This window comes from Gossypium arboreum, chromosome 8, assembly GCF_025698485.1.
Source record: "Gossypium arboreum isolate Shixiya-1 chromosome 8, ASM2569848v2, whole genome shotgun sequence".
Lineage (NCBI taxonomy): Eukaryota > Viridiplantae > Streptophyta > Magnoliopsida > Malvales > Malvaceae > Gossypium > Gossypium arboreum.
This window is the reverse complement of record NC_069077.1, coordinates 3,922,600-3,948,234: the sequence shown is the minus strand read 5'-3', so window position 1 is coordinate 3,948,234 and position 25,635 is coordinate 3,922,600. Positions and strand designations below refer to the sequence as shown.

Below are 25,635 nucleotides of genomic sequence, written 5' to 3'. Positions count from 1 at the left end.
TGATATTTTCTTTTATTTTGTAATCTAGCCCTATTGATTAAAAAGAATGAAAAATTTAAGGATGGATTTTATTCATCAAATTTCAAAATGTAACTTAGAGAATGATGTTCTAATTTTTTTGTTTATATGTATATAAATTCACTACAATATTTTTGTAGCATAACAAAAAAAAATAATGTTAGTGTTTTATGTAATATATATAACATTTAATAAATTTAAGTATTAAATTGAACCTAAAAAGATTTAGGTAACAAATTAGGAAAAAATATCAAGTTTAAGTATCAAATTGGAAAAAAATTGAGATACCAAATTTTAAAAATATCAAATTTAGATATCAAATATTATATTAAGCAAATTTTAAAATACAACTTATAGAATGATGTTCTAAATATTTTTGTTTATATAGAAAAGGTTATAAAATAGTTAATTAAGTATGATTAATTGTTGTATTAGTAATTAAGATTTAAATTCAAAAAATTGTTGTATTTAAATAAATCCAAACTCTAACTGATTACAAGTTGACATGAGTATAGATTTTATAATATAATAACATATAGGGAGGAGATAAGGTGGAAAAATATTAATTTTTTCACATGGGCGGTTGCCTTATTGATATTGAAAAGAATCTCTAGCAACTCACAATTTGAAATTATAAATTTTAAACTCTATAAATATGTTACATATATATATATATATATATATTAATATCATGTTAATTATTTTTATATTTTTAAATATATTTTAAGAGGATATGTAATTTTTTCTCTAATTTTCATATTAAAATAAAGACTTTTTGTATGAGATGATTTCTTCATATATATTCGTATATTAATTTCCTAATTCAATGTAAATACATAATAAATTAAAATATGAAAATTCCTAAATTATAATTTTAACTATACCTACCTGATGACTATATACATAGTACCTTTTTTTCTCCATTGTAAGCAAGTTGATCGCTCAAAAATTATATTTCTTTAAATACACTGAAACACATTGTAATATGATTGGAACGAGAGTAAAGAAGAAAGACTTAAAAAATAAATATTCATATTTAAAGCTTTTATGGAGCACTAAAATATATAATGGCAAAGAGATGATGGAGTGATAGAGAAGAACATGATCATGCTTTATCGACCATCTCTTTCTTACATAAAAATCCTTCATAAGCACAAAAAAGGGTTGTCTGAAAATCATTCTGTAAACAAAGACAAATCCTAAACCCTTGGCTTTTCTTTGTTTCTTTTAGCATAATCCCATAAAGTTAAAAATAAAAAGCTGTTTAGTTTATTCAACTTTGAGTCCATTTGAAAAATAGTTTTTTCATTTCTTTAATAAAACCCCATTTCATATCTTCACTCAAAGTTGTAGCCTTTTTGAGTTTTTCCTTGTGTAAATATTTTCTGGGAAATGAACTCTATGGAGGTATGTCAAGCTCTGTTCTTTTTGTTTTATTTGCAGCTTACTGTTTAATTTATGCATTTCATTCTATTCAACTTTTACAATTTAATACATGTGTATTGATATATTCATAGTTTAAAACATTCCTTTTTAACTCCAGGTTTGTGGGATTTGATTTTATATACTGATTTCAGCTTGAAAATATTCATGTGAATGAGACCTTTGGATATGGGGAAATCATCAATATGGAGACGGTTGTTCATTGTTTTTGTACTTATTCATGTCCTTTTAGTTCATCAATCCAAAGGGCTTAACTCAGAGGGTCAATACCTGCTTGAAATCAAGAGAAATCTTGTTGACAAGTTCCATCATTTAAGCAATTGGAACCCTAATGACCCAACTCCATGTGGATGGAATGGTGTAAGTTGCTCCCCCATTGATTATTATTCTTACAATCTTGTAGTTCAGTCTCTTAACTTGAGTTCAATGAACCTGTCTGGTTCCTTGTCTCCTAGCATTGGTGGATTGGTTCAGTTGACTGTCCTTGATATTTCTCACAATGGGTTGTCCAATAACATCCCAAAAGAGATTAGGAATTGTTCAAATTTGGAGATTCTTAATCTCAATGACAATGAATTTGAAGCTCAAATTCCCAAAGAAATAGGCACCCTTTCATATTTAACAACTCTAAAGATATACAATAATAGATTCTCAGGGCCTTTCCCTGATGAGATTGGGAACCTTTCTTCTTTGACACAATTGCTTGCATATAGCAACGATATCAATGGATCATTGCCGAGTTCTTTTTGCAACCTTAAGAGCCTAAAGAGTTTTCGAGCTGGTCAGAACCGGTTGACGGGGAGTTTACCTTCAAATATAGGTTCATGTGAGAGTTTGCAGTACCTTGGTCTTGCACAAAATGAATTAACCGGCTCGATTCCGGCGGAGATCGGGATGCTTACGAGTTTGAGAGAGTTGATCCTTTGGGATAATCAACTCTCTGGTTCGATTCCGGGAGAGATTGGCAATTGCACGAATTTGAGTACTCTTGCTTTGTATGAGAACAAGCTTGTTGGAAGTGTCCCCAAGGAGCTTGGGAACCTTATAAATCTCAAGCACTTGTTTCTTTACAGAAATGAGTTGAATGGAACGATCCCGAGGGAGATTGGGAACCTTTCATTTGCCGAACAGATCGATTTCTCGGAGAATTTGTTGACCGGAGAAATACCGGTTGAGTTTAGCAACATAAAAGGGTTGAATTTGCTTTATCTTTTCGAAAACCAGCTTACTGGTGTTATCCCTGTTGAGCTTACCAGTTTGAAGAACTTGTCAAAGCTTGATCTTTCCATAAATAATCTCACTGGTCGGATTCCGGTCGGGTTTCAGTATTTGGAAGAACTGATCATGTTTCAGCTCTTTGACAATTCACTCACCGGTACCATTCCTCGGAAACTTGGGGCTTATAGCTTGCTTTGGGTTGTTGATTTATCCAACAATCAATTAACAGGAAGGATCCCTCGACATCTTTGTCATAACTTGAACCTGATGTTTCTCAACCTTGGGACAAACAAGCTCACTGGGAATATCCCATCCGGTGTTACAAACTGCTTACCATTAGTTCAACTTCTTTTAACCGGAAACAGCCTTACAGGGAGTCTTCCGTCAAATCTTTGCAAGTTAGTTAATCTGTCTGCGATCGAGCTAGGCCAGAACAACTTCAGAGGACCGATTCCGGCGGAGATCGGGAACTGCAAAGCTTTGCAAAGGCTACACCTTCATTATAACTACTTTACATCAGAGTTGCCAAGAGAGATCGGTAATCTGTCTCAGTTGGCGAGCTTTAACATCTCATCTAACTCATTCATAGAAAGGATACCACCAGAACTGTTTAACTGCAAAATGCTTCAACGACTCGATCTCAGCAGGAACAGATTTACGGGGAATTTACCTGGTGAGATTGGAGCACTATCTCAGTTGGAGCTTCTCAAGCTTTCAGACAATGATCTGTCCGGGATAATACCTCCCGAGCTAGGAAATCTTATTCGTTTGACAGAGTTACAAATGGGGGGCAACTCATTCAGTGGCAATATACCAGCTGCTTTAGGTTCCCTCTCTGGCTTGCAAATTGCATTAAATCTCAGCTACAACAATCTCTCTGGAGTAATCCCTCAAGAGCTCGGCAATCTCGTTTTATTGGAATACCTTATGCTTAATAACAACCATTTGAGTGGCGAAATTCCTGGTTCTTTTGCTAATCTACCAAGCTTATTCGGATACAACTTTTCATATAATGACTTAAAAGGGCCTATACCATCACTACCGCGCCTCAACAACATGGCTATCAGCAGCTTTATCGAAAACAGAGGTCTCTGTGGAGGTCCTCTTGGTGGTTGCAATCCACCATTATCTTCATCCCCTCGTGTGCCAGATACGAAAGATAAACAAATCCGGTTAGGTAAACTTGTTGCCATAATTGCAGCAACTATCGGTGGAGTTTCTCTCGTTTTAATAGCAGTCATTATATATTTCATGAGAAGGCCGGTTAGAACGGTTGCTACTTTGCAAGAAAAGCCACCAAGTACTCAAGTTTCGGACATTTACTTCTCCCCAAAGGAAGGATTCACATTCCGGGACTTGGTTGCAGCGACCGAAAATTTCAACGAGAGCTTTGTTGTTGGTAGGGGAGCTTGTGGAACTGTATATAAAGCTGTCTTGCCAAGTGGTCAAGCCGTTGCTGTTAAGAAGCTTGCTTCACAACGGGAAGGCAATAATAACGTTGACAACAGCTTCCGAGCTGAAATTCTAACATTGGGGAATATCCGGCACCGGAACATCGTGAAGCTTTACGGTTTCTGCTATCACCAAGGTTCGAATCTCCTTCTTTATGAATACATGTCAAGAGGTAGCTTGGGGGAGCTGCTTCATGGTACATCCTGCCATCTTGATTGGAGAACAAGGTTCATGATTGCATTGGGAGCTGCTCAAGGCCTTGCTTATCTGCATCATGATTGCAAGCCTCGGATTTTTCACCGTGATATAAAATCGAATAACATATTGCTCAACGAAAAGTTTGAAGCTCGTGTCGGTGATTTCGGATTAGCCAAAGTCATGGATATGCCACAATCCAAGTCAATGTCTGCAATTGCAGGTTCTTATGGCTACATTGCTCCAGGTAATTAAAATTTTACTCCATAAAAATGTTGCAAACATTAAGCTTTTGTGTGCTTTTAGCTAATGAGCCATGATCATTTAAACTGCAGAATATGCATACACAATGAAAGTGACCGAAAAATGCGACATCTATAGCTACGGAGTTGTCCTATTGGAGTTACTAACAGGCAGAACACCAGTTCAACCACTAGATCAAGGCGGCGACCTCGTAACATGGGTGAGACATTACATCCGAGATCACTCGCTATCACCTGGAATGCTCGATTCTCGGTTGAATCAACGAGATGACAGAACCGTCTGTCATATGTTAACAGTCATGAAAATTGCTTTAATATGCACAAGCATGTCACCTTCTGATAGACCAACCATGCGGGAAGTCGTTCTGATGCTTATCGAGTCGAACCAACGAGGAAGCCGGTTTGATATCTCCTCGAGTCATGACACTGACCGAATCGAATAAAATCTATAATCTAGTAGGCAAATAATTTTGATTAAAACATGATCATTTTTTTTTACAAAATTTACACAGTGAAAAAATATACGCTAATTTGTCAACTTTCATATAATAATTAATAATATATGGTTGCAACATTTTCTTGATAATATTAGTTTGATTTAATCACAAATTTAATTGCTTTACATAATAATTAACTCACTTGTATAAACAAAGAAATCATTGTGATTTTAATGGAATATTTTTCTGTAATAATATTATAGAGGTTCTTATGTTAGAAGCTGGAATGTATTTTGCCCCACCACTCAAATGTACAAGGAAAAACGCATTTTTTTCAGTATAGGGAGAAAAACTCAATCTCACCCTTAAAATAAAATAAAAATTTCTCTATATGGTCAAATTATTACTCTATTTATTTCATTAAATCTAATCTAATCTAATGTAATCTAATCTAATCTTAATCTATTCCATATATAGAAAGAGTTCCTTTTTCACTAAAACTGTTTTATATCACATTTATAATTAAAACTCGCCGCCCAATCTCCATTAACACACAAAATTAAAGCTTTCATCTTTCTTATTTCTTCTTCAAAGTTCAACCATGTTTACATTGAACCTAAACAAGAAGGTAAATTTTATAGTCTGACAGATTTTCTCTCTCTTACTTAATGCACAAGAAACCAATATTCTTTTGAATTTTTTTTTTCATTTTTTTATAGGTGGAGAAGGAGAAAAAGGAAATCGAGCACAAAAACAAAATGGCTCAGTTAGATTCAATCCAAAAAATAAGGCGAATACAAGACCCAAATTTCGTTAAAACAAATTATATTCTACAAATACACATCCATTATGCGGAAGAGATTGAACCATCGAGCGTGTACTCGGAAGTTCATTGGAGGAATTATCGAGTGGTGTTTTGGGTTAACCCTTCAGATCAGTACGAGACTGGTGCAAGTAGAGGGTATCCTAAATTTATATGGGAACAACTATTTAATATCCCATTGATCAATGTTGTTACATCCGAACCTAAGTTTTTGAGTCTGGAAGTTATGCGGATCGGCGGGAATCCAGGGCCGTCAAGAGGCTACATCGTGGTGGGGAGAGCAAAGGTAGCTTTGCCGAAAGTGCCGGGGATTAAAGAGTGCCAACGAGTTGGACTGGTGAGGTTTGTTGATGGGCAAACCGTGGGTGAAGGGCATATAATAATTTCTCTGACTATGATACAGGTAAATTTCCATTGGCGTGATAGTTTATTTCATTAGAGAGAATTCAACAATTCGGGACTAATTACTACTAGTGATGGAGTGATGAGGGAATTAATTATTGTTGTTAATTATGATACTTTAGTTTTGAAAAAAAGTCACCTTTTATGTTATAGAAACATCATTGTTTTGCCTTCTGTTTTAAAATATTATATAAAAAATTATTTATCTATAAATAGATTATTTGTATGTTAACTCAATGTTGGTTCAAATTTTGCATAATGATGAATTAACAAAAGAAAATATGTAAAATTTTATTTAAATATTAGTTTATTTAGTCAATAAGTTGTTGATACGGTTAACAAAGGTTAAGTTGTTGAACTTTGAGGGTTTAGGGTTGAGTCTTATTATTTATAATTGCAATGTCTTCCTTTCGATTTTGTTCGGTTCTTTCTGCATTAATCCTCACTCTTGAAGTAATTTAAAAATTGACATAAATTTAAATTAAATTAAATTATAAAATATTGTATTTTCATCTAGCCTTAAATTGCAAAATTATATCAACTTCAATTTCTTTGCTTCGCTGCAAACATTCATCGAATTTAATGGTAAAATGTTGGGGGCGGTGGCGACAGTCCTAATAAGCACTTAGAATTAAATGGTCACTATCTCCAACTTTATTAAAATCCACAGCCTTGCTCATTTTCGCGAGCAATTCTCTAAGAAGTGAATTTTCTAGAAAGTAAGATGAAGCTCAGAGAAGCAAAGCATAATTGACTCGGAAAGAACTAAAAACTTAGATTGTAACACACTTAACCCGTATCCGTTGCCGGAATAGAGTTACAGAGTATTACTGAGGATAACTAAGCATGTATACTCAATTCGAGTCAAATTTACCATTCATAAATGAAAACATTCAAACGTCCCCTAAATGGACCCTCAAGGCCCAATATGAACATTAGAATCGAGTCAGGACTTATTCAGAGTCTTAGAGAAATTTTCAAGAAACTACTAAATTATTTTTTCACACATGCATGGCTCACACGCCCGTGTGGCTTAGGGACACGCCCATGTGGGCTAGGGACACGCCCATGTGGGCAGGCAGTGTGATTACACATGTTCATGTCCTAATCTCGTGTAACTCTCTAACTTACATCCTATGAACAAATTGAAGTCACACGGCCAAGTCACACGCCCGTGTGCTAGGCCGTGTGGCTATTTTAAATTTAAGTGCAGGTTTCACACGGCCAAATCATATGGCCGTGTCTATGACCATGTTACCTACACGGCTGAGACACACGCTCATGTCTCTGCCCGTGTGCTTAATTCAGAGTATTCTACTTTTAAATTTTAAGATGCAGGGGACACATGGCTACAACACATGTTCGTAGGGCAAACCGTGTGGACAAAAATAAGTCATTTTAAGACCACATTTGTCACCCTTTTTATAATTTACCTACCTTCAAATACACAAATATGTCCAAACCAATCAACCAAATCAATCAAGACACAAGTTTTTCATCTACCAACATACCATAATACTATTTTATCCTAATTTTGTCAAAATGGTTTCATTCATTACCTTACTAAAATAACTTCAAAACATAGATATTCAAACATACAAATTTCAATATTTCAAAACTACATCTTTCAACCCTGTCCTATACATGCCATATAAATCAAAGGTTGTATTCAAAATCTACCAGTGTAACTCTGGATAGTGTATCCCGATGTGTTGATCTGATCCACCGATATCACATAAATCTACAGGAACCATTAACACACAAAGTAAGCTCTGTGAGCTTAGTAAGTTCATAGGTTCACAATAACAATCTTACCAAACATTCACAACTAATTCAATCAATAAAATTAAAAATTCAACTCCTGCCAAATACAATTTCAAACGATGAGTTCAGTCAATTGAGCTCAATACCCAAATATCAATTCATAGTTCAACACTTAGCCTCAACTATCACTTAGCCACACATGTCAAATTAAGGGACGACTTACGAATTTGAGTACGTCGTTTGCTCAGTGCCACGATTCACAACTCAGTATGGTTAATACCATACCTAAGTTTCACAATACGGTATGGAAAATACTTACCTACGTATCATAGCTCGGTATGGATAATACCATACCTACGTATCATAACTCGGTATGGATAATACCATACCTACGCATCATAACTCAATATGGATAATACCATACCTACGTGTCATAACTTTGCCATGAATTAACCATGGTCTTATCCGTCAATTCATCACTTGTCACAACACGAACGTACTCAATCCTGCGTTTTCCTCAATTTGAACTTCCAATCCGATCTTTATAAAGTTTCACTTTATTAATAATACAATAGCAACATATAGATAACATCACATCATTTCTAATTTAACAAATAGTCATACAATTCAACCATATGAACTTACCTAGGCCAATTTGTAAAAGTTGTAATATTTCAGGGGCTATTCGATAACTTTCTTTTCCTCATTTATCTTTCGATTCTTAATCTAGAATATAAAATTATTTAATCATCAGCATATACTTCAATTCCAATTCAATCCATGCTTTATGCCCTTCAATTTTAAAAATTACATATTTACCCTAAACTGTGCAGCTTTTACAATTTAGTCCCTACTTAATTAACCTCTCAGTTGAGCTGATTTTTCTCAATTAAGACTTTATTATATCATTTTAAATTACTTCATAACCTTTGGAAATCAGAATTTCAATACCAAAATCTAATATCAACTTTTTCACAATTAGGTCCTAAACATCAATTTCTATTGAAATTACTTAAATAAATCATCTCACAACCAAACTAAAGCTTCAATTTCATGATAATTCATCATAAAATTCCAGCACTCATCCATGGAAACTTCCAAGATCATCCATAGAATCAAAAACTAATGAATTAGATAGTAGGGCCTAGTTGTAAAAGTCTTAAAAACACAAAAATTACAAGAAAAAGGAAATAATTTACTCACTTGATGCAAAAATTATGAAAAAATAGCTTAGAAAACCCTCCTATGGCATTTTTTTCTGATGAGAATGAAGAAAATAAAGAGAAATCTAGATATTTCCACTTTAGTCCTATCTTTATTTAGTTAATTTTGCAATTTTCCAATTTTACCTTATTTCCTCAATTTTTCTGATTTTTCTCTGCTTGTGCCGCCCAAAATGTCTCCCTTGAGATTATTTACACTTTAGGTCCTTTCTTATTTGACAACTAAGCTATTTAATCATTCTAGCAACTTTTATACCTTTTTCGATTTAGTTCTTTTTATTTAATTGACCACCCAAACGTTAAAATTTTTTAATGAAATTTTAATACTGCATTATTAACACTCCATAAATATTTATAAAAATATTTTCGACTTGGTTTTATGAAATCGAGGTCTCGATATCTCATTTTCGACTCAATTTATTTAATAATTTCTCCTTAAATTTTAATTTCACCTATTTAAAAATATTTCTAATATCTCACATACTTCTAACTATTATTTTTATTTAATTTTCTAATCTTATTTATCAGATTTAGTAATCTCGAATTACTGTTCCGACACCATTGAAATTTTAGGTTGTTACATAAATCGTGAGCAATCCTCACCCCACATACACCAGCAACCATCAAACCACCAATCGAAAAAAGCAAATAAAAAAAAAGCCTCTATAATGGATGAAGGATGCAAAAAAAAAAAAATCTAGTAAAAGACATAGAGTTAGAAGCAAAGCAAAAATTAGAGAAAGAATAACAAAGGAAAAAAGCATAGAGAGAAGAACTTGTCTTTTAGAGCTTACTAGTTATTTGGGCATTAGAGCTCTATTCAATAATCTGAATGAAGGTAAAGTAGGGGTTGAGGAGAACAACATACCTTGAAGTTGCAATGATCCACTTGTAGACGTCAGTGGATTGAGGTTTTCAACTTAGAACTTTGGCTTGAGGTTTTGTAGGTTTTGGTTGCTTTTTAGGAAAATTTAAACCGAAAGATAGATTGAGGGTGTGAAGACTTGTCATTGGATAGTGGTTTTGTGTTCATCGTAGCATTGGTGGTGGAGCACTTTGACTGGCGACAACTATGGTTAGAAGAAAAAGGAGAAGAATCAGGAAAAAGAAAAAGAAAATCAAAATTTAAAAGAAAAACACATGTTAGATTTTTGTTTGAGATTTTAATAGAAGAGACCAAAATGATTGAACTATGTAATGTGCTAAATTGCTTATTTATTTATTTATTTTTATTTTGAGCGTCTAAAATATAATATATTAATAACAATATTTTAATATTTTAAAACAAATATTTATTATTTAATTCAAACCAATTTACTATTAATTAATAAAATATTAAAAATATAGATCCCTTATAGGTAATTAACTTGGTACATAAATTTTTTTAAAAAAAAATTCATTAATTAATAAAGAATAAAAAAAATTCAAAGTAACGTTACGTCAAAGCTAACATGCTTATCCCATACATTTATAACTATATCAATTTTAGTCATATGTGTCAATTAGATAAAACTACCCTAAATAGGATATGAGCCGCTTTCCTTAGTAGCATCCCGACTAGTCTAAAAGTGTACAACACAATAACAATCTTGAATTACAAAACCAAATTTGATTCTATAATCAATAAAGATTTCAACGAAGACAAAGCCTCTCGGATCGCTAGGGCTTCTTCTATACGTGGCTTCATTGTCGTGTGACTGAAGCTCGTATAACCAAGCCGATCACATACAAAACAAAATAGCTTTAAATGCTCGTATTGAAACTGAACAAACACATGGGATTGGTTGGAGATGATTATTTTTTTCTGTCGCTTCAACGGAACTCAAACATCAAGGCGAGCCCACACACGCATTTGGGCACGGAATCCCTTAGCGACCGCAGCTGCATCATAGTCCACAAACTGGCCAAGAAAATTCTCAAATTGTTGCGGCATTGCTTCCAAGAAGAGACCAGTTGACAAATCATGGATTTGCACCCAAAAGTGCAAGAAAAACGACACAATCCTTAGTTCCCCCCAATCGCCTAGACGGTGAATAAGCAAAAAATGATTGTTAAAAGTCCACGTACGGACTTCCTCAAATCACCCTATCCACGTCAATCTCGTAGAAAAGTTGAAAGAGGAAGCGTTTCTCTCATGCTGAACATTAGCCATAGTATTCCTCATAAGTTGAAATTGAACAACACTTTCTGTACCGTCATCAACTCCAAAATCGATTTGCCAAGGCTCTTCTTCACCAACACCAAGAGAAAGTCCCGCTATTCCTTACTCATATGCCAACACTCCACAATAGGGCCCAATCAACCAAACAGACAGTTAACTAAATCAGCAACTGACAGAGACAAAAGAAGAAAAAGACGGTGCATGCCACACGAGCAGAAAAAGAACGTGTCAAAAGAAAGGCACCAAAGACAATATAATTTTTGATATTATATCTCACAATTATAAAATCACAATTTTTATTTATTCAAATCAACAAAATATTTCTACTCAAAATTAATTCTAAAATAAATGGTTAAAGCTGTTAAAATAACTTTTAAATACAATTAGAATTCTATCACACACGTGTATATTTATATGTGAAAATAACGTATTTAGAACTCATGGATAAATTTATAAATAACATACAAAAATAATAAAATATAAGATTTAAAAATAAAATAAAAACACATATGCAATATGTATGAAATTAAAAAAAATTGTGAGTAAAAGGAAATTCAAATAGGTAAATATATCATTTTAAAAATATTAAATACACTCCAATTGTTTATCATAGCATTGCCATTTTTCTTGAGTTGATAAGAAGTTGACTCGTGACACTAACTCAATCGACGACAATATTAATAAGATTATGACACACCCACGATGTGAGTGAATATATTTATATAATATACTTATTAAGAATTTGCATAAAAACTAAATGTTACTTTACTTGAAATGGTGAAGTCGGGAGAGTAGATATTTAGTGTTTTGGGTTCAAATTGATTATAATTATGATTTTTTATATTTTATATTAAAAGACAAAATAACTCTTAAATTAATATTTCACTTTGTTAAAATAAAGATATTTTAATAATTTATTTTAGTTGAGATCCGATTATAAGTGGTCCCAATTTAATCAAAATCTTTATAATAATCTAAGTACAATATCGGTTTAAGTATAAATTCAATGCTCAAAATTATTTTTAAAGTTGTATTTTATAATTGGATATGAAATTTAAAAATAAAAATTTTTATTGTAAAAGTTTAAAATAAGTACACTAAAAAATTCAATAATGTATTTATTATAAGAATGCATTAGAACATAAATCGAATTTCAAAATTTAAAGAATTTTAAATTATTTTAGCCATCATAAATTTAGAATGTATAATGATAAATTTAGTTTTTAAGTTTACATTTTTGTCGATTTGACTTATATTTTTAATTAAATTTGAAAGTAAAAAAGTCAAAATCATTTTTATAGAGAATATGTTGATTAAAATATTAAAATTTTAACAATGTTGACTAGCTAACTCACGTAGCAATTTATGTGCTTGATGTTGACATGACACAAGTCAACAAATCATTTAAAAATAATAAAATATTTTAAAAATAAAAAAATTTAAATTTTTTTTAAAAAGCGCATGGAATAAATATAAATTATCATGTATGCGGTTATATTTAAGAATTTAATATTTTAATTAATATTTTTATTAAAATCCAATAATCTGACTTATTTTTAAAAAATAATGATTAAATTCAATTTTTTAAAATTGAAGAATAAATTTAACTATAAAAAATTAAATTTATTATTATGTGAATCTGTTTTTGGATAAAGTATTCAGGTTCGGACAAGACAAAGCAAAGTAAGCAAAAATGTACTAACAGTTGTTGGACAGACAACATTATCCTAAAAATAATAAAAAAATTCACCTCATCCATTTTTTCCCGAAACTCAAAAATACCGTTTGTTCTTCAAGAAAATCCCCTCAAATGAAAGAAAATCTCTTGTTAAACGCAAACCCCACATCAAATTCTTCACTCCAATTCCTTTCTTTCCATCGTAAGACAAAAGCCCAAATTTCATTTTTGAAAGCACCCTCTTCTCTTCCCTTTTGTTCAAGATCCTCTTCTTCTTGTTTCGTCCCACTTTGTTCTTCCACGCCTTATACTAATTCAACTACAAAGGAGTTCAATTTGGAGTCCAATGGATTGCCCCAAACCTCAAAATCTAATCTTGATGGAGAATCCAATGAGAATTACAATGTGGGGATTGGTCATCCAATCGTCCCAAATTTTATTCCAACTCAAAAGATGAGTTTGAGTGATCAAGCCTTCTATCTGTTCACTTTTATTGCTTGTACGGTATGGTTTTAAGGCTTTTCAGGTTATTGTGTGCTATATATGTGTGTATGTGGAATTTTCATGCTATATATGTGCGTATGTGTGAGAGAGAATATTTGATTGATAGTCTCATTACTTGGAAGGTGTGCTAAATATGTTCTGTAAACGGATTGTTCTTTAATGTTTTGAGATTATTTAGTGCTTATTTTGAGGTTGTTTAAGGGCAGTTCTTGGTTTTGGGCATGTTTTATGTGAGTGCTTCTTATTGCTTAATGGATATTTTCAAAATTTGATAAGCAGCTCTTGTTTGCATGTAGCTTATATATATATATATATATATATATGAAATTGATGTTTGATAATGTTGGAATAGTAACTTGATAATAGTATGCCGTTCCCACTATTCTATTTTTTCTTTAGAGCCCTCCAAGTACACATAAAAACTTAGAAAAAATTGAACTTACTCGTGTTAGAAACATATTCGTATCCTACACTCATGTTCGAGTCTTAGTAACATAGGATAGTCTATACTTTTCTCATGTATCATTTCTTTTTGCATTTGTTGATTATAGTTTCATTGTTATAATCAGTTTTTTGCAGTTTGTTGGATGCATATGGTATTTGAACAATTTGTTGGATAATTTTTATTTTTTGCAGTTTTCTTTGGCTTGTTACTGCAAATCAGATAGATTCTTTCTATAGGCAGGCAGTGGTAGAAATTCAAGTGTTGTGCATTGGTATTAAGTATAATGTTTGATGTTTCAATTTTCTATATTTTCGGATTGGTTGACACCAATCACTTGGATACAAGCAGGCTTCTTTGGCGTTTACAAGTCTGGTCATTGCAGCTGTTCCTACACTGTTTGTAAGTGTTCTGACATCATATTTGTAACTTTGTCGTAGTTTTTATATGCTAATTTAACAGTGATGAGTTAGTTCAAGGTTGTTCATGGGGATTTTGGCTTATGCCTACTATACTTTATATTTTAAACTACCCCTTATGCGATAATTAGGAAGTCTATGTCAGCCTCAATCAAAGAAAGGAATGCTTCAGTTTAGATAAAATTGACGATAGGTTTTCAGATTCGATACAATGATTATGTCTAGTTTGCATTTAATAATCGGTAAAATTATTTTGATTGTTTCCTGTTTTGCAGGCCATGAGAAGAGCTGCAGTTTCTCTTTCCAAGCTCGCAGATACGGCTCGAGAGGAACTTCCCAGTACAATGGCTGCGATTAGGCTTTCGGGCATGGAAATCAGTGATCTTACACTGGAACTAAGTGATTTAAGGTAACAATTAAATCTTCTTTGTCTTTTTTGTTGTATACTCTTGCATTGTTTTGCTCTGAGTCTTTATTTTTCTTGAAGTACGGGAGTATCGTTATGAGGATATGATCAGAAAAAAATTAAGAGAAAATTGAACATGCTCATGTCAGACACATACCTATATCCGACACTGACACACTCGTATTTTCATCCTTTTGTTGCATAGTCATTGCATATTATAGTTGATAGATGTAATGACTTCTTAAATGAATAATAAATATGATGTCAACTTTTGATATTTCTGTTTCCTTTCCGATGCCACAATAATATAATGCTTTTGGTTTGCAATTGCCACTTAGCCAAGAGATAGCCGATGGTGTGAACAAATCAGCTCAAGCTGTACAGGCCGCTGAAGCTGGAATTCGACAGATCGGTTCGCTTGCCCACCAACAGACCATGTGTAAGTTCAAAACTCGCTCTTGAACCACCCCCGACATAAAGGCTCGGTATTGGTTTCATTTTATTTAACCTCATTTCCTCTTATACCCAGCAATGATTCAGGAAAGGGCTAGTCTACCTATCATCTCTATACAACCCGTTGTTGCCGGGGCTGCTAGAAAAACTTCTCATGCCGTTGGCCAAGCCACAAAGACGATCATGAATATCATATATCGAGGAGAATCCGAGTCAGAGAATGGCGATGATAGTGTCATTGATCGAGTTGAAATCTAAGGACTACATTGCTTCTCAACACTGATGGTCTGTGTACATAAAGAACTAAGACTTGGGACCGAGCTTGTTTAATTTTCCAACAGCATATAATATGTCGGAAAAATATACACTAATATAAGTTCAATATGTTGCATATAATTAATGAATATATTGTGGTTTGAAATTAACCCTTTTTCCCCAGTTTGTTCTTTTAAGTCTAATTCATGAATTTATTTTTAAGTCTAATTTATGAATATTTGGTTTCTTAAGCTGTTAGACACTTAAAAAAAACTATATTTTAAGAGAAGAAATACAATACAGTATATTTCAGCAAAACTCACATAGCTTAATAGACTTGCATAATATTTCACATCTTCCTCTTAAAACATCAACTTTAGCTTGAAAACCAGAAAATCAACAAATATACACATCTCTCTCTCTCTCTCTCTCTATATATATATATATATGCCTGCATCAATGAGATATTCACTAGTAATTGACATAAACTTCCCAGTTTCTTACAAGGACCAAAGACCTCTTCCTTCTTTCTGAAACTCTTTTTTTTTTTTTTTTTTAAATCTTCACTCTCTCCTGTGAATCACAAAAATGTCTAATGAAGAAAATAACTTTTCCTAATTTCCATCTTTATAATATTACCACAACTTTTATTATAAACAAGTATCCGAATTACCCTTCTGAAACCTCTGCGTTCACAATGAAGTCACTTCCATGGACCTTGCCTGTGGTGTTGCTGATGGACCAATTTCTTTCCTCATTTTCTGTATACATATTTCAACGAATTAATACGTGATTCAGCTCTGAACTATATATAAGATGTAAACAATGAAAGGGATTGAAGGTAATTAAACCATGTCAGCCACTGTGTTTTTCCAAGCCTTCTCTAACTCATCAAAAACAACATCAATAGGTGGTCGGCCCCTACTCGATTTGGCAACACAAAGTACTGCAATTTGTAAAATGGCTTCGAAATCTTTCCTATTGAGATTCCCATGAAGCCTCGGATCTTCGAAATCTGTTGATGGACGATTTCCCATGCTCACATCCTTTGCCTACATCAAGTATTCGGATTTAAATGAAACTTATTGCTGGCAATCAATTGCAGTGAATATTGACAGCTAAAAGACTCAAAATATGTACTTTGCGTGTAAGTTGTTCACTGGCATCGAGATCCAACTCGAAAACTTTCTGTCCTGAAAGAAGTTGCAAGGCTACAATGCCAAAGCTGTAGATATCACTGGCACAGGTTAGCTTAGCATTGCTCATATATTCTGGATCCATATAACCTATTGTTCCTCTAACATCAGTGAAAACTTTGCTTTCCTCCATTCCTAGCATCTTTGCCAGCCCGAAATCTGAGAGTTTAGGCTCCAAATCTTCAGTCAAGAGGATGTTTGTGAGCTATAAGACAAGCATTCAGTATCAGGAACAATTATCATATACTATGTTACTCGGATGTCAGAATCATACATACTCATGTCTGAATATGTGTCTGAAAATGAAAAGTCGGAGCAGCATAGTTCGTAGAGACAGATTAGTAGGTTATAATCTGTGTTACCTTAATATCTCTATGCACAATGCATCCATCAATGTAATTGTGGAGATACCTCAGCCCGAGTGCACAATCTCTTAGGATCTTAACTCTTTTTTCCCATGTCAAGACAGTGTCTTTCCCTGAAAACGAAACATAGTTCGGTCAGTTTATAAATTTCCACTCTTAAACGGCGACATTCAAAAGATCTGAGACCCGAACCCAGCATCTGTAATGCCACTGCCCTTCTTAAAGCACGAAAACTGCAATTTGGGATAGAAAATTAGCAAATTACAGATAGAAAGAACAAACATGTAATGGTTGCAAGAAAACTTTACGTAGGATATGGTCAGCAAGATTCCCTGAATGACAATATTCCAAGACCAAATACTGCTCATCGCCTTCGATACAGCAACCAAGCAAAGACACAAGGTTCGGATGCCGAATCCGGGATAGACCGGCAACTTCCCTAGTGAAAGAATCCAAAGAGTTGCCTTTCTTTATCCGCTTGATCGCCACAACTTGTCCACTAGGCAACCTGCCTTCGAAAACTTCGCCGGCACTCCCTCGGCCTAAACTCTTCTTTCTATTGTTAATGCTTATAGCTTTCTCAATCTCAGCCTTTGAGAAGATGTAGAGGCAAGACCAGTTATTGATGTCCTTTGGTAGCAGTGGTTTTGGAAGCCTTTTTTGGATCTTGCTTTTCTTTAGGGTCACAAATTTTACCAAGACTAGGATCAAAATCAGCACCATGGCTGCTACAAAGACTGCAACAAGTGCTTTTGCTAGGTTCCCTATAAAATTACTTCAGTGAGCATTTTATAAAATATTCACCAAGATTAAACCGCAACCATAGTTTAAATCCCTGACTTGAACAGAATCAAACAGATGCAAGAGATGAGATAAGAAAATCAACTTACTTTTGAGTTTGATATAGCCTGGATCTGTTAGGCAAAGAAAAGCTCAAAGTCAGGGTTAGGGAACTTGAACACCTACGTTACTCAGACTCGGTTGTAAGTATCAGATACGAGTATGTTTTTGAGTTTTTTCAGGTATTTAGCGAGTCCTTGGAACATAGACTTGAATGTAAGGCAAAAAAAGGATTCTAAACAAGTTATGGTCCTTACCAAAATCATCTAAAGAAGACATACAGCTAAACAAATTTGGACCAAAAGAGCTATCAGTAACATTTGCAGCACCAACCGAAAGAACTGCAGCTAAACTACATAATGTTCTTTCAGTATGATCCTTTTGCCTTTGAACTAGTGCCAACAGAGATTCAGCTACCTTTGCTATGGCATCAGTGCAGTTCTTGCAGGTGTTGTCAAATGAAGAACTTAAGTCAGAACATAACTTTACTGCTTCCAAGTAAGGTGGACTGCCCTGAATTTGTGACAGGGATAGGTTTGAACATTTGGAACTGCCAGAGTAAAAATTGTCAAATCCACAAGAGTGTAGGGAAACTAATGGTTGTGATGGAAATGGAGAATTGCATTGGTTCCATGAATCTTGTCCAATGAAGATGATACTGTCTGGTATTTGATTAGCTCGAACTGCAAGAACTTGAAACAAGGCATTGAGGGCATTTCGACAGCAAAGATTTGAAGATATACTGCCCCATAAGATGACTTTCCCATTTTCACCAATGCAGTTACCACTTGGTAGGTAAGGGTATGAAGTGAAATTCAAGGAACAATCTGCAAACAAATAGCCTCTTTGTTAAATTGCACCGACAGACACATTTTGTATCACGTCTGTCATAATCAATTATGATAAATATCTACGGTTGATAGAGCCAAAATCATAAAACAAAGTAAGATTGAAGATATGGCTTTTACCTTCTAATTCTATACATTATTTTTTCAGGCATCATGCTCCAAAACCATCTTAGCAAAACCTTTGTTATTATCTTCAATCAAAATTGTTTGAGCAAAAGAAAAAAAAGGAAAATAGTGGCTTACAATGTCTAAGTCAAGCATAAGGTGAGCTCAGGTGACCCTAACTGTTATCTAAAAACACAGTCAACATAGAGTTTATTTTTGTTAACTTATGTAGTCACCTTTAAAAAGTGATGTTTAATAGACCCTTCCCCTATATCTAAGTTGCAACGATCTTTGTACTAAAAGAAGCAGCTTATGTGGACTTAAATTGGTATCTAGAAACAATGTCAACCTTGAATGTAACTCAATTCTTATAGCTACCTTTATGCGGTTACATTTAGTAAATTTGGGTTTGAATTTATGTATTAACATTTCTCTCCTCTGTCTTTAGGTTACCACTTTCTTTGTAAAAACAAGTAACCTTGTGAACTTAAATTGTTATCTAAAAACCAAGTGTATCTGGATTTTAACTTAATTATTTCATGAAATCACCTTTAAGATGTGGCATTCAACAAATTTAGGTTTGAATCCTAGCATCTACTACTTCTTTTCATGTCAGTAGACTCTAATTTCTTTTATTTAAAAGCAAAAAAAAAAAAAAAAGAAGATTTAAGAAACCCTAATTTATTATCTAAAAACTAGATGAATCTCAATTTTAACTCAAATGATTCATGAGCCACCTTAAAGTGGCATTTGACAAGTTTAATTTGGGATTCTACTATCTACAACTTCTATCTATATCCCTAGACCTATAATTTTGGATTCTACCATCTACAACTTCTATCAAAACTTTAAAAGTGCACTTAAAGGTGACAACACTTTGAGGATTTGTGACCCAAATAAGACAATTTTGGCTTATGATTTTTTATCATATGTTCATGCCCAACAATCTGAATCAGATTGTGATTAATATGTCGCAACACACAAATGAGTGCACTTCGCAGAAAATTGGCAGTAGACTTAAATTGTTCTCTTGAAACTATGGGAAACTCAGAAGCCAAAATTTATTCATGATATCAACATTTAAGAGATAGCATTCAATAAATTTGGATCCAATTTCTAATGTCTACAGATCAATTATCATAACCCAACATCTTTTATCAAATCATCAAAGCAAAGCTTAAATCCAGGACCAAAACAGAAGGTCAAAATTTTCATTTAAACAAAAAAACGAACACATAGGTTACAGTAAAAAGAGTAAAAAGAGAAATTTAACCTGCAACATCTGGTGAAGGAGCAGCAAAAGCAAAGGCAATAAAAAAGAAGCAATAAATGCAGCACAAGGTGGCAAGTTTCGGCCATGTATAAAGTGTTTTCATCTCTTCTTTTTTTCTGCTATGGTAGACCCTATAAAGATTTATACACCATGGAAGAAAGATATAATTACAGTATATGAAAGAGGGGGGGAAAAAAGCTGAAAAATTTTCCATTGGAGAACATCAAGTTCTTCATTTATACACCATTGTTTCCCTAGTGATTATCATCTAAAAGGCTGGATATTCTTTAATGGTAGCTGGATTCTTACAGCTAACTTTACAAAACCTTGGAATGTTCACCATTTAAAGAATTTTATCAGTACATCTACATTGCAAGTCTAACATTCATTGTATATACAAAACTTTCCTTGAATTTAACTCCCATTTGACGATTTCTTTTTTCTATGTATTCATCAGAGTAATCCAATCATAGAATCTTAAATCACATCCCCGCTTCTTCTGCTAAACCACCTCCAGCCCGGTTCAATTCTTGGATGTTAATAAAAAACCGACTGAGACATCTAACTACTGATAAATTGGAACATAGCATATGTTGACCTCATGATGATGTAATCATTTGGAATAAAACCCTAAAAATATTTAAAAATATAAAACATAAATATATATAATTGTTTAAAATTAAATAATTGTTAGAATTTTAAAAAACTGTAATCAAATAGTAAATTACTGTAAAAGTTTTAAAAAATTAAAAATCGTGGAAGATTGTAAGAGTTAATTGAAAATTTTATATAAATAATTATATTTTAAAATATTTTAATAAAAATTGAATAAATTTTTATATTAAAATTTGTTATTATTCATTATATATAAATACCAAATTTTAATGGGAGGGCTACTTTATTCACTCATCTAACATATAATGACTAATTTATTAATTTTTCAAGAAACAAGTTAAAAGGGCTTCTTAACCTTATACAGGGAGTTTTGTAATATTTTTACCAAGATAATAAATATCGAATACACCTAAACATATCAAGTAAAGAAACCAATTAATGCAAGTTTCGATATTTTAATTTACAACGCTGTTATATATAAATTATTTGTTTTTCCTAGTAATTATCAGTGAAAAAATTAGGATAAGAATTCTTGTTTGGTTTATTTTGTTTTACCTCATGTCTAACTTTGAATGATTTTCATTTAATTCACAAAAATATTACAGTTTACATAATTCGAACATATTAATACATATTTGAAAAGACGATGATTCATACGACTATGTTGAAAGTCAATAAAGGTAAGAGTTTAAAAGAGGGAAATAAAAGATTTTAAAGTTATCCTCTAATAGAGATATAATGTATAAAAGGCATACTGATCAACTTAACAAATTTATATATTTTAAAGTGAGTCTCTTAAAACATATATTTTGCTGAAAAAACAATCGACTCAAATTTTCAATATATGATCATAGGTGTTCTTGAATAATAGCTATTTTATCTATATATAACTATAAATCAAATTCTAGATTATTAAGTGGGAGTTCAACTTATAATTTTGGTTCAAATATAAATATTGGGTGTTTTTACTTTTTTGACTCTTTTGTTCATTCCTTCTTTTAAATGTTCACAAGAAATTACTGCTTCAAACTTAAGTTTACTCAATGGTTTAGTGAATGATAATTGTTTGCTTAGACTTAAAAGTGCCTTTTAATGGTATAAAAATGTATCAAATATATATAGATATCACAAATTGCTCAATGAAGAATGCCATGCATGAATATTTATTTTATTTTTTTTATTAGGCTTAGAATTATTTTTAACCCCTCCCTTAAATAGATGGATAAATGTATTTTATTACGCTCGAATCCACATTCTCCTATACTAAAATAATGCCGAAGCCAACTAAGACTCAAATTAATCGACATTAATGGAGCTTTTTAACTTCACAATATACCTGAACTTTTTAACTCCATTGATAAGATTTTTAAATCTAAAAAATAAACAAGGCACTTATTTTGATCTTATTTGCAAATTTTTTATTTGAGTAAAGTACGCCCATGGTCACTAAACGATAAATAAGTTTACGTTTTGGTCACTCAATTTTAAACAGTTATAAAATGGTCATTGAACTATTCGAAAGTTTTCATTTAAGTCATTGGGCTATTAAAATCGCTACTATATAGTCCTCTCTGTTTATAAAACAATATTTAACATCACAAATCTATTAATTAAAATCTAAATAATTTTATTCTCCGATCTCCGACTTGATTGTCAGATCAGCTCGGATCTAAGATATTTTTTTCTACTTGTCGATGGGAACTAATCTACCGTATTGATCATCAAATCATCGCTTAGAGCTCACTAGCCAAACTTAAAAAAAAAAAAAAAAACTTATCATCCCAGTGATTTAAATAAAATTTTCAAATAGTTCAGCGATTTAAATAAAAACTTTCAAATAATTCAATGATTATTTTGTAATTTATTAAAGTTTAATGATTACATCTAAATTTACTAATAGTTTAATAAAATTGATAGAAGTTTGCCCTTTTTAACAAAACCGTTTTTTAACAAATTGAACACCGTTATTAATTTCTATATCTTAACCACCATATTCCGCTGCACAGAGTCTTACATTAAAACCATCACTTAAAAACCACGTGATTCACAAATCCGACGGTCCTAATTCAAATTTATATTTATGCCTTTTTGTGTTCAGTGTTTCACCATTTCCCCGCGTAACCCGCTCTACTTCTTTTCCTCTCTAATCTATCCATAATTTTTGTTCTTCTTTTAATTATTTGCAGCAAATTCTCATTATTATTTTTTTCAAAATTGCTGCAATTTTTTTGCGAAATTGGTGGGAGATTCGAAGATTCACGTCTGAAATTTTCGAAATAAAGGTTTCCTTTTCGTTTTTTTTTTTTTTGTTTGCTAAGCTTTCTCTTCGATTTCATTCGTCTTTCAAAATTCCTTCTTGTTTTTATAAAATCTGCAAAAAGGAAATATAGTTTAAAAGAGCTGAAATCGAAAGCTTTCCGCATGCATGTTATTGATCCTCCGAATAAATTAGGTGATTTTTTTTGTATGTTTGGTTGTAGAGATAGGAAGAAAGGATAGGAAGTAAAAGAAGAGAACAAATTGACTTTGTAATAGCCAATTTCGGCCTAAAAGAACCCAAATCAAATAAACAAAAAAATAGTCCATGACCCAAAATTAAAACAAAATTTAATTAAAACCCAATACCCAGATTTTAGCCCAAAATAAACTCAATAACCTAAAACCCTAAAGCTCAAGTCAGTCCACTATCTTAAATTTTTTTTCAGCAGCCACCCTAACCCTAGCCACCAAAGTTTAGCCGCCACTCCCCCCTCTGCCCTTGGCCATCACGCGCGCCACCACCACCGCTTGGGGCACCAACCATCGGCCTTTCACCTAGCACGCGAAACACAAGAAACGAAGAAGAAAAAATAGCAGACAAGAAGAAAAAAACAAAAAATGAATCTATGTAATTCGGTTATAAAAGTCGAAACATCCATTTGTAGTTTTTTTTGGGACACGCACATTTAAGAAATAAAAGAACAAAAGCAAGAAAAAGGTTGATCTTTTTATTTTCAAATTTTCGTTTTATTTTATTTTATTTTTGCTTTTGAACACAAAAAGAAAAGGAAGAACCTTACCGGAGAACCCACGGTCACACCGTCGAAAGACTCTTCTCATTCGTCTAGATCGGATCTAAAAGGGAAGGGGAGAAGCCTTTTCTTTCGTTTTTCTTCGGATTTTGGAGAGCCTTGCTTTGGATCCGTTTGAAGCAGGCTAAAAGCCCCTTTTTGCGCATCACCGGCCACCGGATACGGTGGTGGTGCGGTGGTGCGACGAAGAAACCCGATCGTCGGCATGGGGAAGAGAGGGGAGAGATTAAAGGTTCCTTTAGTTTTTTTTATGAAAAGAGGGCAGAAATGAGGATTAAAAAAAAAAGGAGGGGTTTAAATATAACGTCGAAACGACGTAGTTTCATTAGGCCCCCCATACGCCCAAAACGGCGTCGTTTTGGGGGGCCAATCCAATCCGACCCGACCCACATGGGGCACCAGGATCCGCGTGTTTCCCATTATTGGGATATTTGTGCGTGAGGTCCTTCTACCTTTGTGCGCGTCACAATTTGGTCCCCTCATCCACTTTATTATTTTTTATAAATCTGGCCGCATAATTTTCTTCTGATTACATTTGAGTCCCTGCTGAAATGATGTGCATAAAGGCTGGGAATATTTCCCAGATAGTCTCTCCTCGTTTCAGCTTGACTCATTTCAGTCCTTGTTGGCCTTCTTTTCATTACTTACTATTTTTACCTTAACTTTTAATTAAATTTCAACTTAGTCCTAATTTATTTATTCGTACATCTATTTATTGGTTTATATATGCCTATGGTCTATTTATTCATCAATGAACATTACTAGTTTATGTAATTAGAATCATTTCATAACTCTTTTATTTACTTTCAATTTTCATTTGCCTTTGTATTATTATTTTATTATTTATTCATTCATCATTTATTCATTTTTTTTACTTTCTTTCATAAATTACTCATTTCATTCATATCTTCATCATTATAAGTGTTGAATTATTTATTTTATTAACGTTATTATGATTGTATTATTAAACCAATTTAGTTAATGTTTGTTTGTTTGTTTGTTAATGTATTTATCGCTTCATTGTTCTTTTTACATTACTTCATCATAAACTGCCTATTCCTTTCAAATTTGCTTCATATATTTTAAGTTGTGCTCATATAATTTATTGCAAATTGTTTTATTATATAAAATTGTTCATGACTATTTACTTAAAATTATTCTACGTATATGGTGTTTCTTTTAAATCTGTCTTGACATATTATTTATTTTGAAACTATTTATATACTTTAAATTTTATATATTATTTAGGATTATTTATATACATATGTCTTTCTATTTAAAATGTTTTTTATAATGTTATTTATTTCAAATTTCTCTTTTCATATTATTTATTCTGATTATTTTTATATGTTATTTACGTCAAACCATTTTATATATTATCTATTTTACGTTTTTATATATTATTTTGTTATACTATTTTATATATGTGAATAATTTTAAATTCTTTCATTATTTATTACAAACCTTCATCATTATTTACTTTAGGATTTCATATATATATTATTTATATTAAATTATTTCATACACTTTTTATATATTATATATACTTTTTTTTTTTAAAATTTGTTTTCCATATAATGTTTATTTTAGATATTCTATGTTTTCTTCTAAACTGTTATACATATTATTCGTTTTAAGTTGTATTTTTAAATTGTTTTGTGTATTAATTATTCTAGATTATATTATACTATTCCCTTTAAATTGTTTTTTATAATATCTACTTTTTTAATTTATTTTTTATGCATTACTTATTTAAAATTGTTTTG

General features: G+C 32.4%; 4 protein-coding genes and 1 long non-coding RNA gene across 6 annotated transcripts; 3 read left to right on the top strand and 2 right to left on the bottom strand.

Moving 5' to 3' along the window:
- Positions 1–1,035: 1,035 nt before the first annotated feature.
- Positions 1,036–5,281, top strand: LOC108468832 (probable leucine-rich repeat receptor-like protein kinase At5g63930). Of its 2 annotated transcripts, none has more exons than XM_053031635.1 (3): positions 1,036–1,425; positions 1,596–4,573; positions 4,662–5,281. In XM_053031635.1, the coding sequence occupies exons 2-3, from the start codon at positions 1,615–1,617 to the stop codon at positions 5,030–5,032; spliced, it is 3,330 nt and encodes a 1,109-aa protein (XP_052887595.1). In that variant the 5' UTR covers positions 1,036–1,425; positions 1,596–1,614; the 3' UTR covers positions 5,033–5,281. The 2 variants fall into 2 exon arrangements, with proteins under 2 accessions (XP_052887595.1, XP_017625180.1); XM_017769691.2 differs by having other exon boundaries at positions 1,562–4,573.
- A 272-nt stretch (positions 5,282–5,553) lies between these two features.
- LOC128296421 (uncharacterized) lies at positions 5,554–6,488 on the top strand. The gene is made up of 2 exons (XM_053031636.1): positions 5,554–5,654; positions 5,746–6,488. The coding sequence occupies exons 1-2, from the start codon at positions 5,628–5,630 to the stop codon at positions 6,286–6,288; spliced, it is 570 nt and encodes a 189-aa protein (XP_052887596.1). The 5' UTR covers positions 5,554–5,627; the 3' UTR covers positions 6,289–6,488.
- A 6,592-nt stretch (positions 6,489–13,080) lies between these two features.
- Positions 13,081–15,726, top strand: LOC108467817 (uncharacterized). Its single transcript, XM_017768604.2, has 5 exons — positions 13,081–13,581; positions 14,375–14,425; positions 14,718–14,851; positions 15,187–15,287; positions 15,378–15,726. The coding sequence occupies exons 1-5, from the start codon at positions 13,210–13,212 to the stop codon at positions 15,557–15,559; spliced, it is 840 nt and encodes a 279-aa protein (XP_017624093.1). The 5' UTR covers positions 13,081–13,209; the 3' UTR covers positions 15,560–15,726.
- A 108-nt stretch (positions 15,727–15,834) lies between these two features.
- LOC108467816 (probable leucine-rich repeat receptor-like protein kinase At5g49770) lies at positions 15,835–20,639 on the bottom strand. Its single transcript, XM_017768602.2, has 8 exons — positions 20,184–20,639; positions 18,215–18,784; positions 18,008–18,031; positions 17,426–17,881; positions 17,115–17,230; positions 16,697–16,957; positions 16,408–16,608; positions 15,835–16,317 (listed from the first exon to the last, which is right to left on the bottom strand). The coding sequence occupies exons 1-8, from the start codon at positions 20,395–20,397 to the stop codon at positions 16,249–16,251; spliced, it is 1,911 nt and encodes a 636-aa protein (XP_017624091.2). The 5' UTR covers positions 20,398–20,639; the 3' UTR covers positions 15,835–16,248.
- A 2,679-nt stretch (positions 20,640–23,318) lies between these two features.
- Positions 23,319–24,251, bottom strand: LOC108469013 (uncharacterized). Its single transcript, XR_001869022.2, has 2 exons — positions 23,858–24,251; positions 23,319–23,612 (listed from the first exon to the last, which is right to left on the bottom strand). It is a non-coding gene; the product is annotated as an uncharacterized LOC108469013 (long non-coding RNA).
- Between the last annotated feature and the right edge of the window lie 1,384 nt (positions 24,252–25,635).